At 41.5% G+C, this 17,465-nt stretch overlaps 2 protein-coding genes across 3 annotated transcripts; both read right to left on the reverse strand.

Annotated features, from left to right (window-relative positions):
- Window positions 1-52: 52 nt before the first annotated feature.
- bdh1 (3-hydroxybutyrate dehydrogenase, type 1) lies at window positions 53-3,580 on the reverse strand. The gene is made up of 5 exons (XM_070852581.1): window positions 3,350-3,580; window positions 2,906-3,016; window positions 2,549-2,690; window positions 2,295-2,447; window positions 53-1,347 (listed from the first exon to the last, which is right to left on the reverse strand). Exons 1-5 carry the CDS (start codon window positions 3,560-3,562, stop codon window positions 881-883), a joined length of 1,086 nt encoding a protein of 361 aa, XP_070708682.1. The 5' UTR covers window positions 3,563-3,580; the 3' UTR covers window positions 53-880.
- A 2,404-nt stretch (window positions 3,581-5,984) lies between these two features.
- gyg1b (glycogenin 1b) lies at window positions 5,985-17,021 on the reverse strand. 2 transcript variants are annotated; one of them, XM_070852582.1, is made up of 8 exons: window positions 16,914-17,021; window positions 14,933-15,068; window positions 14,631-14,805; window positions 14,366-14,528; window positions 8,959-9,085; window positions 7,553-7,769; window positions 7,208-7,246; window positions 5,985-6,961 (listed from the first exon to the last, which is right to left on the reverse strand). In XM_070852582.1, the coding sequence occupies exons 1-8, from the start codon at window positions 16,918-16,920 to the stop codon at window positions 6,815-6,817; spliced, it is 1,011 nt and encodes a 336-aa protein (XP_070708683.1). In that variant the 5' UTR covers window positions 16,921-17,021; the 3' UTR covers window positions 5,985-6,814. The 2 variants fall into 2 exon arrangements, with proteins under 2 accessions (XP_070708683.1, XP_070708684.1); XM_070852583.1 differs by lacking the exon at window positions 7,208-7,246.
- Window positions 17,022-17,465: the final 444 nt, after the last annotated feature.

Here is a 17,465-nt window from a genome sequence, read left to right on the forward strand (position 1 = left end):
GCAGTTACCGGCACCACCCAGGCCAAACTCAGATGAGACCAACATAACACCATCACATTTTGGTCACTTTATTTCAAACCATTCTTGAGAAAAAATTATACTTTGATTGTAATATTTTTCAAAATAAAATGCTCTTCATTCATATTCTATATACAAAATACTTTTCCACCAGACTAGTGGAGGGAGGGAGGGTGGTTGTTTTTTGTTCAGCGTGCCCATTAATCACGTCAATCATCCTCGCCGTGGAAGTAGCACGCAGGATCTCATGGAGCATGTGAGACAAAGTGGGCTTGTGTTGTCGTTACGTAACTTTTTGGGGCGAGTCGAGCCAAATCTCACCACGGCCTTACAGTAGCTGACCTTGGTTTGTTCCGGCGTCGGCCACAACAGAACAGCAGGAGCCTTCTCTGGAGCTCTACCAGCTTTGGTCCTCATGCCAGTGAGGCTTTAAAAGATTCCCATAAGGCAAAACATTACACTTATCAGAGGCAAAAAAAAGAAGGGGACACACACAACCTTTTTTTTCTTAACGATAATATCACAGCAAGCAATAACGATATAGTATTTCTAGCTACCAGTACATCATAGCCCTGCTGAGACCCAACACAAAGTAGTTACTACTTATCACGGAATATATCTGAATAGATAAAGTTATGGTTCTTGTCAGACATACAAAAAGCAAAGTGCAATAATTTAATTACAGTTTAAAAAACCATTAAGTTTTAAGGCTTGATCAGTGAATGATTTCAAGTGCTGAGGAATACATAGCAGAGACCCCTCTGAGTCTGTAGATCGACGTAGTGCTACACAGTTGGAAATATATGCTACCTGTGATCTGAGGGCTGAAATGGAGGGAGCTTGCACAGGGACAGCTTCTCTTTTAGAAGTAGAGGAAGTCAGATATGGCACCGGGCAGGTGAGTCATCAGCTGCACCCTGATCCACCAGTGCGGCTCTATGGGGTTGTATCGCGTGTAAGGACGCTTGGACATGATGGCATCAGCGATGTCATCCAGGACGGGGGCCACGTCCCTCTGTCCGCTGTTGCAGTAAGAGCGCATCAGAGCCATGTGTTGCTCAAAGTGGGCTTTCCCATAATCCTCCTTGACACGCGAGGGCGCCTCGCTCCACAGCTTATTGGCCGTGGTGGCCACGATGTCACGTGTCAGGATGCCAGTGGCCACGATGAAGTTCCCTGGTTCGATTATGGACACTTTTACTCCCCAGGCCTTCATCTCATAGCGAAGGCAATCGGAAAAAGCTTCCACGCCGTATTTGGACACACAGTAAGGCGACCGCAGGAAATTTCCCATCCGTCCATACATGCTGGCCAGGTTCACAACGCGGCCTGCAGACATCAGGTGACAGAAATGTAGTCAGGATTTTAAACTTTTCTGCAACCAGAAACCTGAGGATATTTCTCCTTAAAAATACTGATTCATTTGAGTGTAAAAGGAAAAACTATTTAATGCATAAAACAGTGTGAGATGAAACTAACTAATGCCCCAGTTGCAGATTCAGACTCAAAGCCTGTTAAGCCTCCACGTCCAAAGTTCAACTGTCTTTGAAAACACTCTAGAAAAAAAGCACAGCCCGGAGCTGAGCTTCAATAAGCTAATAATGTAACGGCATCGCTGCTTCTGGATGAGTCGCTCATTACCAGTTCATTAACAGCAGCGCAGCACGCGGCTGATAATCTTTGTCAGACAACATCTTTGACATTTGCTTTTCTGAACAACAAGGTCTCTTTAAAACATTACCTATCAAGCTGTTGTTGAACCAAAGCTGTGGAATGAACAACTAGTCAGTCCACAGTACTTTAATATTTTCTTTAAAATGTCAGCTAAAAACACACCTCTTTTAACTTTTTGGATCTGTAGCGTGAATTTATAACTTTCTATTTACCGTTTCTATCCTGGTTTAGTATTCATTGTATATTTGTATTGATTTTTTAAAGTGCTCTCTAGCTATGTCAAGAAAAGTGACATTATTTTCAACATTTAAAGTTTTTAAAGTAAAGGATTTATATTTGTCTTTCAAATTTCAGGCTTGTTTGCATTCTTAACATTCCTCACAGAAGTCACGGGACACAATTTAGTGGTTTCTTTCAAACGAGGAATTCTAGGAATGCTCATGATCCTTCATAAAGAAACAATGGGAAATAAACCAAAATGAACCAAGTGCTTTTCCCTTCGAGATTTTCGCTGTTTGGCACTGCCATGTTGTACTGACATGTCTATGTGTCACAAAGCGGTGATTGTGTGTAAAATACAGTGTTATTTTCCAGGTGCTGACCTTTGGCCCGGCGGATTAACGGCAGAACAGCTTTGGTGACCCTGATGGTGCCCCACAAGTTGACCTCTGACACCTGCTTGTAGGTGTCCATGGAAGTAAACTCGACCTCTCCAAACGTTGACACACCGGCGTTGTTCACCACAGCCCACAGACCTGGGTCATGACCAGCGGGACAAAGAAAAAGTTAATCAATGAACACACACACTTTTTTTTTTAAACTAAGTTAGTGAATGCAGCTGATTCATTTACAGCACCTCTTTCTGAATCCGGCAGGTTGTCCTCGATGAATTCCACAGCCTGGTTCACCTGCTCCTCGCTGCAGACATCCAGCTGGACTACCTTCATGCGATCTGAATGAAATTCCTCCAGCTCCTTTGCACCCTCTCCACCTTTATCCTGCAGGGGTGACACGTCTCCTCGGTTACACCGACCCATGACATTAAGATGGTTAAGATCAGAGGTCAGAGTGAGCGATCATGTTACAGTCCGACTCAGAATAAGAGATCAGATTGTGGGTTTTTTATAAATTAGGGGTGTATACAAGCCTCTCTGTGTGCCACTATTCTGTTGTTAGAAGCTACACGAGTAGTTAATTTATGTTCCATCCTTACCTTAAGGAAGCATCCAGCAAAGACCATGAAGCCAAGCTTGTGCAGATGTTTGGCGAGTGCATGTCCAAACCCAGTGTCACAGCCTGTGATGAACACAGCTTTCCCCCTCACCTGCAAGATGTACAAAAGGACAACAGCAAACCTTAGGTGCATTAATATCTGCAGCAGTGTAATAAAATAAGAATATTCCACATGGGGACATTATGAGCACAACTAGATTACACATGTACAAAACAGCAGTATTTCACTATTTGCAGCAACTTCTATAGTTAATAGCGTTATATAATTAATATAATTAGAATATAATTAATAGCGTCCGTGTTATGTTTCACTTGTGGGAAGTGCGTGACAAACTAAAGTGTGTTACAGGACAACAGAGCAAAGCTTAACATGACACACTGGTTCATTTTCCTGCTCATGTGAGAGTCCACACTGTAACGTTACCTCCACCAGTCCTCTGGGGATTCGAGGCGTCGCCACATACAACACAAAAAGTAAATACAGCACAACTATGCACTCGGTCACACTCGTCTCCGGTAATCCCAACATCCTCATGGCTGCGTTCAGCAGAGTGGGCAGCCCGAAACCCAGCAGCACGGTGAGAAACACTGAAAATGACACCAGGAGCGCCACTCGGAACACGGAGAGCGGAGCCATCTTGACGGAATAATGTGTTTACTTTCCTGGCGAGGTCTACATCACCCACGGAGGGGTCACGGCACGCCCCCTGTAGCAGACCACCAGGAGCGTTCACAGCAGCAAGCTGGGTCCTGGAAACCCGCTCTAAGAAGACGGAAATGTTATTTTAGTAAGATTTCTGTCAGCGAACTCACCATATTTATCTTTTTCAGTAACAATAAAGCGTGGAACAGTTAAGCTAGGTGGCTAACGCTAGCTGTTAACGCTTCTAATTACAGTATGTACCTGGGCTGAGATAGCGTTAGCAGTGTCCAACCATTACGTTCACGGAGTTAGCTTGTTGTGCAAATTAAAACGTGTGATTAAAATATTTTTTGTGAAATTCGAGATAGTTTTTAGACTTTATTAAAGTCTGGTCTGGCTCGTGAATGAGTGGAGCGAAACCGGAAGTGAACCCGGGGTAAAATTCTTTCTCCTAAACCTCTTTGTTTAAACGACGTTTCGCAATTCGAAGTGTTTATCAAAGATACTCTGATATCATCTCTGGTCTTCTTCTTCGTCAGTTTCCCCCATTGTTGGCAGCAGCATTTACTTATTTTACATTAATATCAAAAAATTATTTTTTTAATGGAAAATGCAGCTTTTTTTCAATGGCTTCCCTGTAATGTGACGCAATGGCTCCAAATACCGGAAATTATTAGCATACTATACTTCACAAATAGGGCACCTCTCTTTATAATGTTTTTAAGTGCCTCTACTGTTTTTGATTTTTTAATACATATTTTTATGGAAAATTCCTGATTTATTCTCTCTTTTTCTTTGATACCGATAAAATCTCTCTGTATTTATATTGGTTTTTAGTGCTTTTATTTTCTTTTTCACATTATTCCATGTAATGTGACTCCAAATCAATACCAGAATGGCTTCCTTCATCATTCTTGTCTTTATTTTGTTTCATCTTACCTACATCTCACTGACATCTCCTCCTAAATATAGACATATCCAAAAAGTAAATTAATCTAATTTGAAATTTAAAAATCTCTCTTAAACCCAAAAACAATATAAGCAATGACATCCAAAAACAGCTACAGTCCAACTACAGTCTGCTTACAATTTAACCACAATACATCAACCATTGCAGTAATGTTTGAAGTATTCAATTGTTGGTTATAATGAAGACTGGTTAACCTGATACTTTGATTTTAAACACCACTGAATTTGTGAGTTGAATTCTGACAACATGGTATTGAATACACTGTCCAACAAAAAGGAATCCTTTGCAGAGGGCAAATGACCCTTTATCTTAATGCCAAAAGTTTGTTTTCTGTCTCTGACCCTTTTTTGAAGCACCTCATATTTGGAGCTTAGTTGTCGAACCCCTGTGCTTCGTTTTCTAAGATGTCCTCTACCTCCCTCCGCTTCTTTCTACCTCAGGTGCATTATCGCCACCTACTGCTCCTCAGGACCTCAGTCCAGTCATGTCATATGTAAATATTAAGAAGAAGATTAGAAGAAGCACTGACATGCAACATAAAGAGGTGAGTCCCTTTTAGACCAGTGTAGTTATCATTTCTGGCATTGGATTGGTGTCACTGCCTCACATTATATGTAAGCTATTTCCATTAAAATATTTAGGAAAAAAAATAGAAGCATTGGAATCTAGCATGAAGAGGTGTGTCCCATTTGTCCAGTTTAGCGATACATTTTGGTGATAGTGTCACTTCACATTACGTGGAAGCTGTGGAAAAAAAATGCCACAAATTTTAGTGTAACATTAATGTAAAATAGATATTTTACACATTAGTGTTTAAAGGTCATGTGCTACATAAAATTAATTTAGCTTAATTTCTAATCATAATTTTCACCAACATCGCCATGTCAGCATGGAGGTACTGCAATCATCGTTTTTTGATTAAACAATAATTCATTGGTCCCCAAGTCACCCTGTAAGGTTTAAGGGCCCAGGCTGAGAGGTGAGCCATGTATCTACTTTCTCCCATTTTGTGTGCGTTTGTTTGTAGGACTTTCAGGGACACGCACACACACACACACACACACACCAGACTTACAACCTGTTAATTGAGTTTTGGGTCAGTGGTTGAGGGTAGTGTTTGGTTAAGGAAAGTAATGGTCAAGTCTCCAGCATATGAATGCAAGTTTATGCAGATACCTCAAGTGATATAGTGTGCGAGTTTCAAAATAAGTTGCTGGTGTACCATTTCATAGAATGAGCAGCCTTCATTTTAAAACATTGGTATTACAAATACTGGTAGCCAGTTTTGATACATATTTCCCACCTGACAGAGTGAGTAACCTCACTTACTGTATGCACCATTATTCTCCTGTAGCTCACACCGGGAGAGCAGCTCAAGTATCAAAGAACTGGTTTTGAACACTGACAACTGTAGCTAAAGCAAAAAAAAAGAACAGACACGCCAGAGCAAATCCAAAAACATTTAATGTTTTTAATATTTCCAGATGACAGATTTTGTGGTACAGCCAACATCCTGGTCATGTAAAACACAGAAAGTTAAAAAACCTAATCATGTACAGAAACACTGCTAGTCAAGAACAGGTAGAATGATGGCAATGGAGAGAGAAAGACACTAAGGCACTAAGGATAGCGTGCATGTATGGCTAAATGACCATACTATGGCCTTTAGAAGTGCTGTAAACATGTTTTAAATCTATGTTAAACAGAGGCTGTTTTAAATTCAGAAAGGCAAGAGAAATCAACTTCTGAGAAAAGATTATATTAATGCTCAGAAGACTGCTAGATGACTGCATAGTAGAAAAAAAAAAAAAAAAAAAAAAGAAAAATGTTCATGTAGGTGACTGCTAACCTTAGACAGATACAACAGGCCCAGGTCAACTCGTTGCCATCTCCTTTTCCATAAAAAGGAGTCATGACATGAAAAATATATTGTAGTATCTTAAAAAAGTGAATTGGTTATGTTAAATCTTTCCTGATCTTCACAGTGTAGCAGAACAGATACCTGTGGCCAGGTGACGGTCTTGCATAGACTATTAAAGCCGTTCATAAGGTTTAAATTTTAATTTCCCATTTAAACGGCGCCGTCTTTGGAGTGTGGAGGGCGGGTATGGAGTGTGGGGGAGGGGGGGTGCTGGTGGAGGGAGAGACTCAACTCATTTCTAGTTGAGAAACAGGTAAGGAGGGAAAATGCAACCTGTTTTACAGTATTTCCTTGAAAGACCTGTGGTGATTGTTAAACTGCAAGTGCTCTTTTATCATCCCGCTGCCTTGTCTCTTTATTTGAGAAAAGTGTCGAGCTTTCTCTTGATATTGTCAAATGAGTCCATTCCCATGTAGTCTGCCTGACCTTGCTCCCATTTCTGCTTCCGTTCCTCTGAGGACATCTGGGGTTCGAGTGCTTGTGCATGTGAAAGGCTCTCAGCCTGAGCAAAAGTATAAAAGAACACACGACAGTGAGACAAAGAGCAGGAAAACAGAAAATGAATCAATGACTAGACACAGACTGCACGGAGAACATCGTTTGCGCTCACTGCTTTGTGTAAGCACTGAACTCGCCATACGCATTAATGGCAAACAAAAGCGAAAGCTCTGATTTTAGAGGAAGATCAGTAACACTGTTAAACCAAACTGTTATTGACTGCTACGCTATTAGAAAACCAAACCCATACCTGTCCACTCTCAAAAGTGACCATGTCACTGTACTGGAACTTTATGAGATGAACAGGAAGACAGAAAAGGGGTATATCATCCAGAATCGGAGCAAAATATGGTGAAAAGTAAAATACATTTCAGGTGAAGCCACACAAATGTAACAGCTGAATACAGTACAGTTCAAAATAGGTCAATCAAGTGTTTTCCAGCATTAACAAAGCACCACAAAACGGAGCCGTCCAACCAGGAACCCTCGAATCTTCAGCTCTGCCCATTTCCTGCTGGAACAGACTGATACACCAAAGTTGCGTGCAGTGTAAACACAAGGCTGCAGGTCTAATAAGACAAAGATGGGCGCTCACCTCCACACATCCAGAGTTGAATGGCTGGTCTCCATATTGCTCCTGCAGCATGGGCACCACAGCGCTGCAGTACAGGGTCCACCAGTCCAGGAGGAAGCTGGGGTGTGCGCTGGCCTCGTGCACACTCCCTTGAATCTGTTTGGCTTTGGGGTCAAACATGTAACTCCACGGCTTGGTCTTCCCCAGGAAATGGACCACCTTGGCATTGCCACCATATCTGGAATGATTAATATGGTCAATGAGAGTTAGAATGACGCCAAATATTACAGAAGATTGATGGTTAGATTTGGTGAATCAATTTCAGATAAGTGATTTACATTCAGAAAATATGTTTTTTGTGATCATAAAATTATCCCACATTCAACAGTGAACTGAGAAATGTCTGTTTATGTGTTAAATACAACCTGCCAAGTTCGATTAATGGTGACTCCTGGTCTGTTAGTACAGACAGCCTTAATCCACACACCACTTTATTCTTGTCCGACACGGTTGTATTGTAAGGTCGGTTATGCTGGGACAAAAAAGTGGCGACTGCAGTCTGCAGAAAGTTGTGTTGTACATGTTGTCAGCAAACAAGTACATTGGCCACAGTTTTTTATCATTTTAATAGAACATTTATTTGAAAAGCTCTGTGTTTCTACTCATATCACAACATGAAAATATCATGTAAGGTTACCCTTTGTGCTATTATTGTAGTGGTATTAGCAGGCTTGTACTGGACTACTTTATATTGAATAGTGACCATCACAAACCAGGCCAGCCCCTACAGATATAGATTTCTTCTTTGTACTGGCAAACCGCATCTGGTCCTGTGGGGGTTGTTTTGTTTGTTGTGGACAACTACTAACAAGTAAACACATGTTTATCATCTGTGTCATCCTCAGGGTTGCCAGGAAATGCCAAACCTAAGAGCATGTTGATGAGGTTTGTCTCTATGGAGGAGAGGGGTTTAGAAGCAGGGAGGCAACGAGGATGGGGGGGGGGGCTTAAGAACGGGTCCACAATGACCAGTCCTAAAGGCGGACATAAAAGGTCTTTAAATAAACTGCTCTATTTTAGGATTTGGTTTCAGCTGTTGGGAGCTCAGGGTGGATATCCAACCCAGCGCTGAGGCCTGCTGGGGGACGCTCCGGCAGAGTCGCTGGAATCTCAGTGCTCGTCGCTCGTAACCCGATGTCATGTCACGATGGCACTACACGTTCATGTGATCTAGTATCTGCTTACACCTTGGCCTTGCACTCGATACCTCAGTCACATTGATGGACTCTCTGCTGTAGTATAATCAAACAGTCTTGTGGAGGTGTATATATATATATGCTAGTACCTTAAACAGCAGAATCACACCCAAGTTGAATTTCTGTGGTGTTTCTGAAAAGCATTCACACAGTAGTCAGACGGACACTTACTGCTTGAATGCTGGAAGGTAAGTGTAGATGGCTATGCTGCTGAGGTTGTAGATGAACGGGAGGTGTTTCGATATGTCAGCTGTTGCCCAGTTGCTGAAGAAGCCATTCAGAACACCTTGGTCACCTCCTGCAACAGAGGGGGGAGGAAAATTAACATGGGACAGACTTTTCTCAGAACACCAGTGAGCGATACTACAAGAAGTGTGTTTTAAATTCACATCAAAAAACTGCATGTAAAAAGTGTTTTTCCCAGGCAGGGAAAACGTCAGGTAGCTACAGGTGTCAATATAAGAGTCTAATTTCTTTGCATTACAAGCATGGACATGCTGTGAGAGTTGGCTGTTGTGGAGGCTTCACAGCCAACTCTGCTTACGCAACGCACAGCTTACAAAATGCTGTGACGGGTTTAGAGTATGACTGGATAGCTTTTTTTTTTTTTCAAAGAGGAAAAGCTGAGTGAGGGTGCAGTCAGATGATCTGCACACCTGTGACAGCCAGATTAATTAGTCTTTCCGCTTGGTCTACATTTGTCAGGCCGCTTAGATCGGGGCAAGCGAGCCGTTCAGACACGTGTACCCACACACTCAACACTTCCTTCCAAATTTGAAATAAAAAATTAAATATGCAGTCATGCATGTGCACAGTGTAGATTTATAGTGAGCCCAGTGGCCTCACAGAAGGTTAAAGAGACAGGATGTACAGACCATTTAGGTCACATGTGCATTACTGTTGACACCCTACTCTTCACTGATGGCAAAATATCAAAGATCAGTGTGTTGTAGAAATGGCCGGGCAGGGGGGGGGGGGGGGGGGGGGGGGGGGGGTATATAAATATACACACATATATATATTTATAGGAAGGCTAGGCTCTTTTGGCTAATCCATGACAGCAGTGAGGATTTATTCATCTTATATTTGACAAAGATTAATTGCCTGCCGTTTGCCCACTGACCTCCTATATTTGGCTCAGTTCAAACCCAAAATCTGCTCAGCAACACAAGACGCCTTTCAAAAGGCTGCAGTATCATAGCTTGTTAACAGATGCCAATGCTGGTTCGATTGCTTTATTACATCCTTCATATTGTTGTCGTACATCATAATGCTGGACATACAGTAAAGGTCTGAGTGTTAAAGATATAGCAGATTTCCTATGTAATATCAAACACCTCAAAGAAGTAAGTGAAATTAGTTTTACCAGCTGTCCATGTAGACAGTGTGGGAAAGTGCACAGCCATTAGTTAATTCGTTAAAAACATGTTCCTGCATTAAAACATGCTCCTGCATGTTTTAACGAGGATGAGAAAAATCTCAAATACTTCCACTTCGAATCATATCATCACCATATAAAGCTGATATGGCAAACTTGTCCATTTACAACTTTTTTCTGTGCTAGCAGAACAGGTAGCGTACAGTTTTATCTGAGCTTTTTTGCTCAGAACATCTGCTTGCTGTGGAGACGAGACCGATGAGATCAAAAGGGACTGAACCAAGCAGTTCAGTTGCGAACCATAAAATAAAACAGTGAAAGACACCAAAATGTTCTAGTGAGCTGAGCTGAACTGTTGAGTCGAGATGACTCTCTGGGTTTGTCAGATTTTTCTCTTTCTCAAGAGACACAATGCAGAATAATTTAATCCATTAGTGAAATACTGTGGTTTGTGCAGCTTTAATCCTCACTCCAATGCAAACTTTCAGTGGGATGTTTCACTTTTGCCTGACATTTCATATCGAGCAGCTTTTAATATTAACTGACGTGTTCCTGCCCTAAAGGTGCAACACAAATAAAGTCAAGCTGATTGATCAAATCAAGTACAGTCAGTAATCCACCCACAGAGTCCTCAGAGGAGCCTGATCAGCCTCAAGACAAAGAACCTGTGTGGGTGTAACCTGGATGTGCAGAGGCACCATCTTTTTGCTGTAAAGTATAAACTTATTCTTTGATATGATTCTAATTGGAGATGCCTAATTTTAGACTTTTTGTACAATTTCTGGTGTTTATACAATATTTGCCATTTGAGAAGTTTAGTTTATTACATGAAAAAAAATCTAAAAGTAAGGCATCATATTTAAAATGTTTGCCCAGCCCCATTTGTGACTACTCAACTTTAAATAATACAACTAGACACAAGTATTTCAGATGTTCTGCCCCCCCCGTTCTGGTGACATAAATTAACATTGTCCTCTGGGTTAAACATTTGATTTAAAGTTTGCACTCGAGTTGCCTCAGATCACACGCCCTCACTCAATTTGGCAAATGTAGAACTGGGGCATTTTCATGGTGGCTGCTTATATAAACACAGAACTTGGGACAGTTTGGGGTGGAGGGATACATGTGACGTGAAGTAGGTCAGTTACACTTCAAGTATACGACCAGATCTGAAGTGAGCCTTGTTAAATCCTTTTTTCAGTGAATATCTCCTCTGTCACAGCATCAAATAAAAACGCAGCACTGAACAACCAGAATACTGGTTTTTTCGAAACCAGGCAAAAGCATGACACAAGCTTATTGACTATTCATGCCGAATTGCTTCACCTTGTTGCAACATAGTAAGTGACTGACTCAAGGCGAGATGTTGGCCTTTAATAGAACTTTCACATGTAGCTCCTAAAGAGCACAGGACAGGACAGTCTGAAGCCGCAGACTGCTGCAGTTTAAAATAACACACATAGCTGCTGTTTGTCCCAACCCTAAACCTCCACTGGGGATTTCAAACTTAATATGGGGCTGAGTGTCTTCATTTTGAGCGGATGAGCAGAGCTCAGCAAGAATGTGCATCCAACTCTGCCAGTTTGTCTTGGCAGCAGACGACACTGGAGCTACAGATGAGGAGATAGAGCCTCTGGGTGCAACCACAGAAATTATGTTCTTGTTGTCTTTCTTCAGTTTTGCCAATATCATCCATGGACTGCAGAGGTGCACATGCACATCGTGTATTCCTTACAGGAGAGTGGAAGCGAAATGCTAAAGGTCAAAGCATTTTCAACTCATGCCTCAGTGCACATGAAAAAGACAGTCCATGGCTAAAAATAAGACAGCTTTATTCATTAGCATGCCATCAGGCATACAGACTGACATCACATTGAAATATTGGATATAAAAATAGAAATAAAGCGACACTGAAAAATTATTAATTTTCATTCAGAGGGGTCTTTCCTGGAAAAATTAAGACAATGTCTTTTGTTTGTGGTTGTGATGGAATAATTCTTGCCAACAAATACTTTTGGCAGCCAAAATGAGTCGGCACTTGAAAGCTTTGGAAAAACCAATTAGTTTGCTTAATAGTTGCCAATGAACTCCCCCTGATGGAATCTCTTTCACAGTATCACAAGAGAAAACAGCTTGTCATTTAATGTTTAAAAAAAAAAAAAAAAAAAAAAAAAAAAAAAAAAAAAAAAAAGGTTTACTGCAACTAACAAGGACGAAGCTTGGCTGTCCGGAGCCCTACTATGAGTTGCTTCCTGTTTTGTTTACGCCCCAAACAGTTTCCTTTGTTTAGTACCATTTTTTGAGGCCACAGCACCCCAAGTAAACAATGAGTGTGTTTAGTGCCCAACCACTTTATGAGCAAGTAGGCAAGTGTGGTTTTGGCTTATCGTGAGCGTGAAAGGTCATTCTAGACCTTGGAAACAGCATTTTCACAAAAATTATCTTAACATATAAACTTGTCCCCCCCAAGGCTTTCGTCCACATTTCAGTCTTCAACACTGAGTATAGTCCTAAAGCAAATTTTTTGTCATGTGATTGAGACGATATGTGGTTGAAAACTCTAACCTCAAACCTTGAGTTAAGATTATTTTGTCCAAATAGTTATGCTGCATTTTATCGCCTTTTGTTTTTGAAACAGTGTTGAGAGCAATGCAGAGTTCGTCCAGCAGAGAGCATCGACAAGTTTATTCTCTGTAAAATGTCCCTTTCACTACCTGTCTTGGCCACATTTTAACACAAATTTAGGCTGTTCATTTAAAACATGTTTCTTTTCACCTAAAATTACAAGTTTATAGTCTCTAGAAAAAAAAAAAAATTACCCCTCTCTGCAGTTAAAATAAAGGTCGACAGAAGCAGAACACTGAAGGCAAAGTAGTGGCCTATTAATGCATGTACTATGTATCAAACTAAGCAACTATTTACATTTGATAATGAGTGAAAGCTGCAAAACATAGCACTGTACTAAAGTTATTAGCGTATGTATATAAAAAAAAAATTTAAAAAAAGGGTATGTGAAGCAGGTCCAAGTGTTTGAAAGGGACATTAACGAAGCTTACCATTAATAAATGTACTGCCATGGTAAAATGTTTACTGGATACATTTTAAAACATTTCGCTTTCAAAAAGGAAATTGTTGGTTCAAATGTCACGATTGTAGCTGTGAAGTTCAAAAAGTGCTGCAACTTTTTCCCAGAAAGCAAAAGGTAGTAAACCTGCCACATAAGAGAGCCACAGCACCAGACGAGTACGGCGCAATGATCTTTAAAGCTGCTGATTTGAGAAGAGCTGCTCAGTAAACCCGATCTGGAGCCAAAGTGACGACCACAATTCAGTTACAGTACGCCTCGCGGAGGGGAGTTGTTGAATGTCAACCAGCGCTCTGTGCAAAATAGGGCCTCTCAAATTTAACCTCCACCCCACCCCAGCAAGCCCCTGAGAATAACTCAGCAGAGCTAGACAGTCTGTGACAGGAGGGCCTTGTGTCCGGGCACCGGGCTCGATAAAGGCCTTACTTAAAGCAAAAGATAAACAAGCTCGGTTTAACATCACGTTACCAAGAACCCAATGTTACTCAATGCTGGTCAAACCTAAATGTTTCAGACCAACTAAAAAAAGATTGCCGACATCAAAACTCAGTGGTGGTACACCAGAAATACTTGCAATTCTAGACATTCAATCCGTTCTTGTTGAGCACTTGGCAACGAAATGTGAAATGTCTATTTTGAGAGAAAACTTGTAAATGACACATAAATTTCATTTAATACCAGCATGTTGAAATAGCTTCAATATTGAGTTTATGGAATCATTGGAAATAGTTTTGGGGAAAAATCATTTGCTTTGCTGTTGAGAGATAAGATTAATACCACTCTTATTTAGCATATGGCTGTTAAACATGAAGATAAAACAAAAAAAAAACTTGTTAGCTTAGCATAACAACTTGAGACTGGGGAGAAGCTAGCATGGCTCATCCTAGGTGCTAGCACCACTATGGCTCACCAATTAAAATGGCATATTTTGTTCTATTAAATTCATACAAAAGCCCATGTGTAAAAGTTTTGATCATAGGTTAAATTTCATTCATGCTCTTGTGAAGTGAGTGAGTGTGTATCCCTTGGTGAGGTCTTCAAATAACTCGTTTTGTTCCAACAACAGCCCAAAACTAATTCATTTACAGCATCCAAATGTGTTCTTGTTGACTTACCATCAAAGCTGCCGTGTTCTGTAGAATACTGAAGCAGTTTGCCATAAGTCTCCATTGAAGGACAAAAAACAAACACACCAGAGTTGAAACAGTCAGGCCAGCCGGGGTCAGGAGCAGCTGACAACTCTTCTCTGTCAAACAGCTCATCTATATTTGAAAGCACCTAGGATGCAGGAACAAACAAGTACACACACGAATAGTTACAGTAGAGCATCTAGAATTATTCTTGCATGAAAGAAAAAAAAAAAAAAACATTCAGTATCACCAGTGTGTCTGCATCCATGAAAACACATTTGGAGTAATGTGTGAGAGTCCAGCAATGGAGTTTGGTGAAGGTGACGCCCAGATCGGGCCTCTTCATCATGGCCAGGTGTGCCGTGTCGCCGCTGTCCAGCACGTCCACCACCCTCACCTCGTCAAAGATTCTCTTCAGCACGGACCTAATGATTCACAATACCACAGAATGAATCATCATCAACAATCCAGGTGGAAAACAAGACTTGAAAAGAACGCCAACGGCAGTGATTGAGAAATGCTGCCCCGCTGGTTGCAGGTAAGGTTTCTTACTGGCAAGGCTCCGACACTTGTGGACCAATGAGGGCCACCAGCTTCTTGGTTGTATTGTGGCTGCGAAGGGACTTGCCCAAAACCATGACTCCCCGAGCATAGCTGTCATTGGTAGCCAACGTCACAAAAGCCTGGTCTGCAGAGGACAGAAACACAAAGAATTCATGTTTAATTAACAAAGACTTTTTTCCTCATGGACACTGTGATACTATTAGAAGTTGGCTGTTGCTGATCTGTGATGTTAAAATGTTAATTTTGATAATCTGCTTTTTGCTGTAGGCAAGTTTACTGCACATCAAAAGTCATCTACACGAGAAAAACAGATGTCTGGTCACATATAAACACACGTCATGTAATTCAACATATTTGATGGTGGACTTGAAGATGTCCGACTTTGTCCGCCATACACTTGCTGATCAAACTCAGGAGCAAAGAGTACAATCTGCATGTCAAATAATGCCAATAGCACAGTTAGTGGAAAGCAGGGAGCTCCAGTAGAGATAAATCAGAATAAATCTTCAGTCTAACAAGTAGCCGTTGTTATTTAACAGACACCAGGACATTTACAACAAAATTAGCAAAGCGTAGCTGCAATAACTCCCCCCCCTCTAAGTGAAAACAGAAATATTTTGGGTGGATCCTTTCATATCTAAAAGCAAATAAAAACATCTGGCGACTTATTGGTCCAATCAACCCATAATTTCCTCAAGCGCTACGGTCTGGCTTCAGTGAAAGATTTTTTTTTTCCACTTATTTGTTAGAAGAATAAGACAAGTATCCAGCAGCAGAATAACAGTCTCATAAAAAAAAAAAAAAGGTGAATTTTATATGCAGTGTGGTGCCTGCTCTGAACCACCACCTCCTCTTACAGCAGGGAGGAAAATCTGTCAGCTACCTGCCAAGTCATGTCTCAGAACAATGAGTCGCTGTGAGAGAGGACACATAAACTGAGATGATGAAGTCAGCATGGCCGCAAGGGAGCTTGTGTGCCTGCAGCATGCGGGCCAACATGGATCCCACTAGGATTGTAAATCAAACTCTTGGTACTGTACCACTAGCAATGGGCAAAAAAACACAAAACAAATACAGTATGTGCAAATTGTTAAATGCCTCAAGGTTTCTATAATTTTGAGACAGAGCGCAGTGTTGCCAGGAAAAGTAGTCCACTCTCACTGGCTGCACACAGCACCACACCTCCTCTCTGCCTCACACCCCCTTTTAAATTGGTACCAGCGCTGCAGGATTCTATGCATGCAGCCCAACATGAACCTGAAGAAAGCTGAAGAAAGAGAGCAGTGAGTCCAACCACAGCCTCAGCTAGGTGGATGCCTGCACACACACCCCTGCTATCTGCTATCTCCCTCATTCAGATTAAATCACAAGTGGGAGAGGAGTTATGGACGATCCTGGCGTACAGAAGCTCAGAGTTTCTAAACTAAACTAAACTAAACTAGTACAAAAGGGGCCCCTGCAGAAATATTGCTTTTGTTTTTTTAAATGACTTCATTCATAAGAAGGGTGTGGCCAGGAGAGATAATAAGCATCTCAGTTACGTGGTTTAATCACGGCTCATGGTTTTAGCTTACTTCTCCTCAGCATGACACGGACTGGACCAAACGACATTTATGGCTGTCACATCTGGTAAACATGTTTTCAGACATGGCTGACAGCTACATGCTTAAATGTAAGTTGGTCACTGCGACGGACAGCAAAGCACAAACGGAGACGGCACGTACTTTAACCCCACAGACCCCAGGAGACTGCTGCTTAAAATAAACACGACCAAACGACAGAGAAAGCGACTTTTGACGACTGCCATTTTAGCCACATTAGCTGCAAACTGATATCAAACACCGCGAGACTTTTAACTTTTTTTTTTTTTTTTTAAAGAAAACTTCAAAGAAAACGCATTTAAGCGAGAGTTTGGCTCCTCGGTGACAGAGACTACACGCGCTGGTTGAGAGGTTAAAATGTGACATACCTGCCATGGCTGAGGAAGAAGTCGAAGCTACTTTGTAGCCTGGACTTGAGGACACGGCGGCTTTGCTTGGAGGAAAGGAGCGACTAAATATACAGAGGTGGATTTATACCAGCGTGACAGTAGCCAGACACGGCGTCACGTGACGGTCCCCACACACCCACCTGCTCCCTGCGTGAGCCTCCCACACCCCCAGCAGGTCAGGGAGGGCGTTTATTCACAGATTTAAAAGTACTCAGAGTAAATGTCCGCACAAGTAGCATTTCACGCCTCAGAGCAGACTTTAAATGATGTTTTCCCGCTTTTAATTAAGTAAAAAAAGAAAGTGTTGAGGAAGAAAGGAAAGTCCAAAACGTTAGATCTACAGTGACATTCCCAAGACATCACTCTGCAGCCTTGACCTTTCCGACAACTGCCACGTCACTGGTGTCATCTTCACATGTGAGGACAATGTGGAGATGGTGATGATGCCTTAATGATGTGCTAAGATCAGGAACAAGATGTTCCTTAATATACATTTGGTGTTTTGTCGCCATCTTGTGGATGAAGATGGTT

This window comes from Pempheris klunzingeri, chromosome 21 (assembly GCF_042242105.1).
Source record: "Pempheris klunzingeri isolate RE-2024b chromosome 21, fPemKlu1.hap1, whole genome shotgun sequence".
In the NCBI taxonomy this organism is placed as follows: Eukaryota; Metazoa; Chordata; class Actinopteri; order Acropomatiformes; family Pempheridae; genus Pempheris; species Pempheris klunzingeri.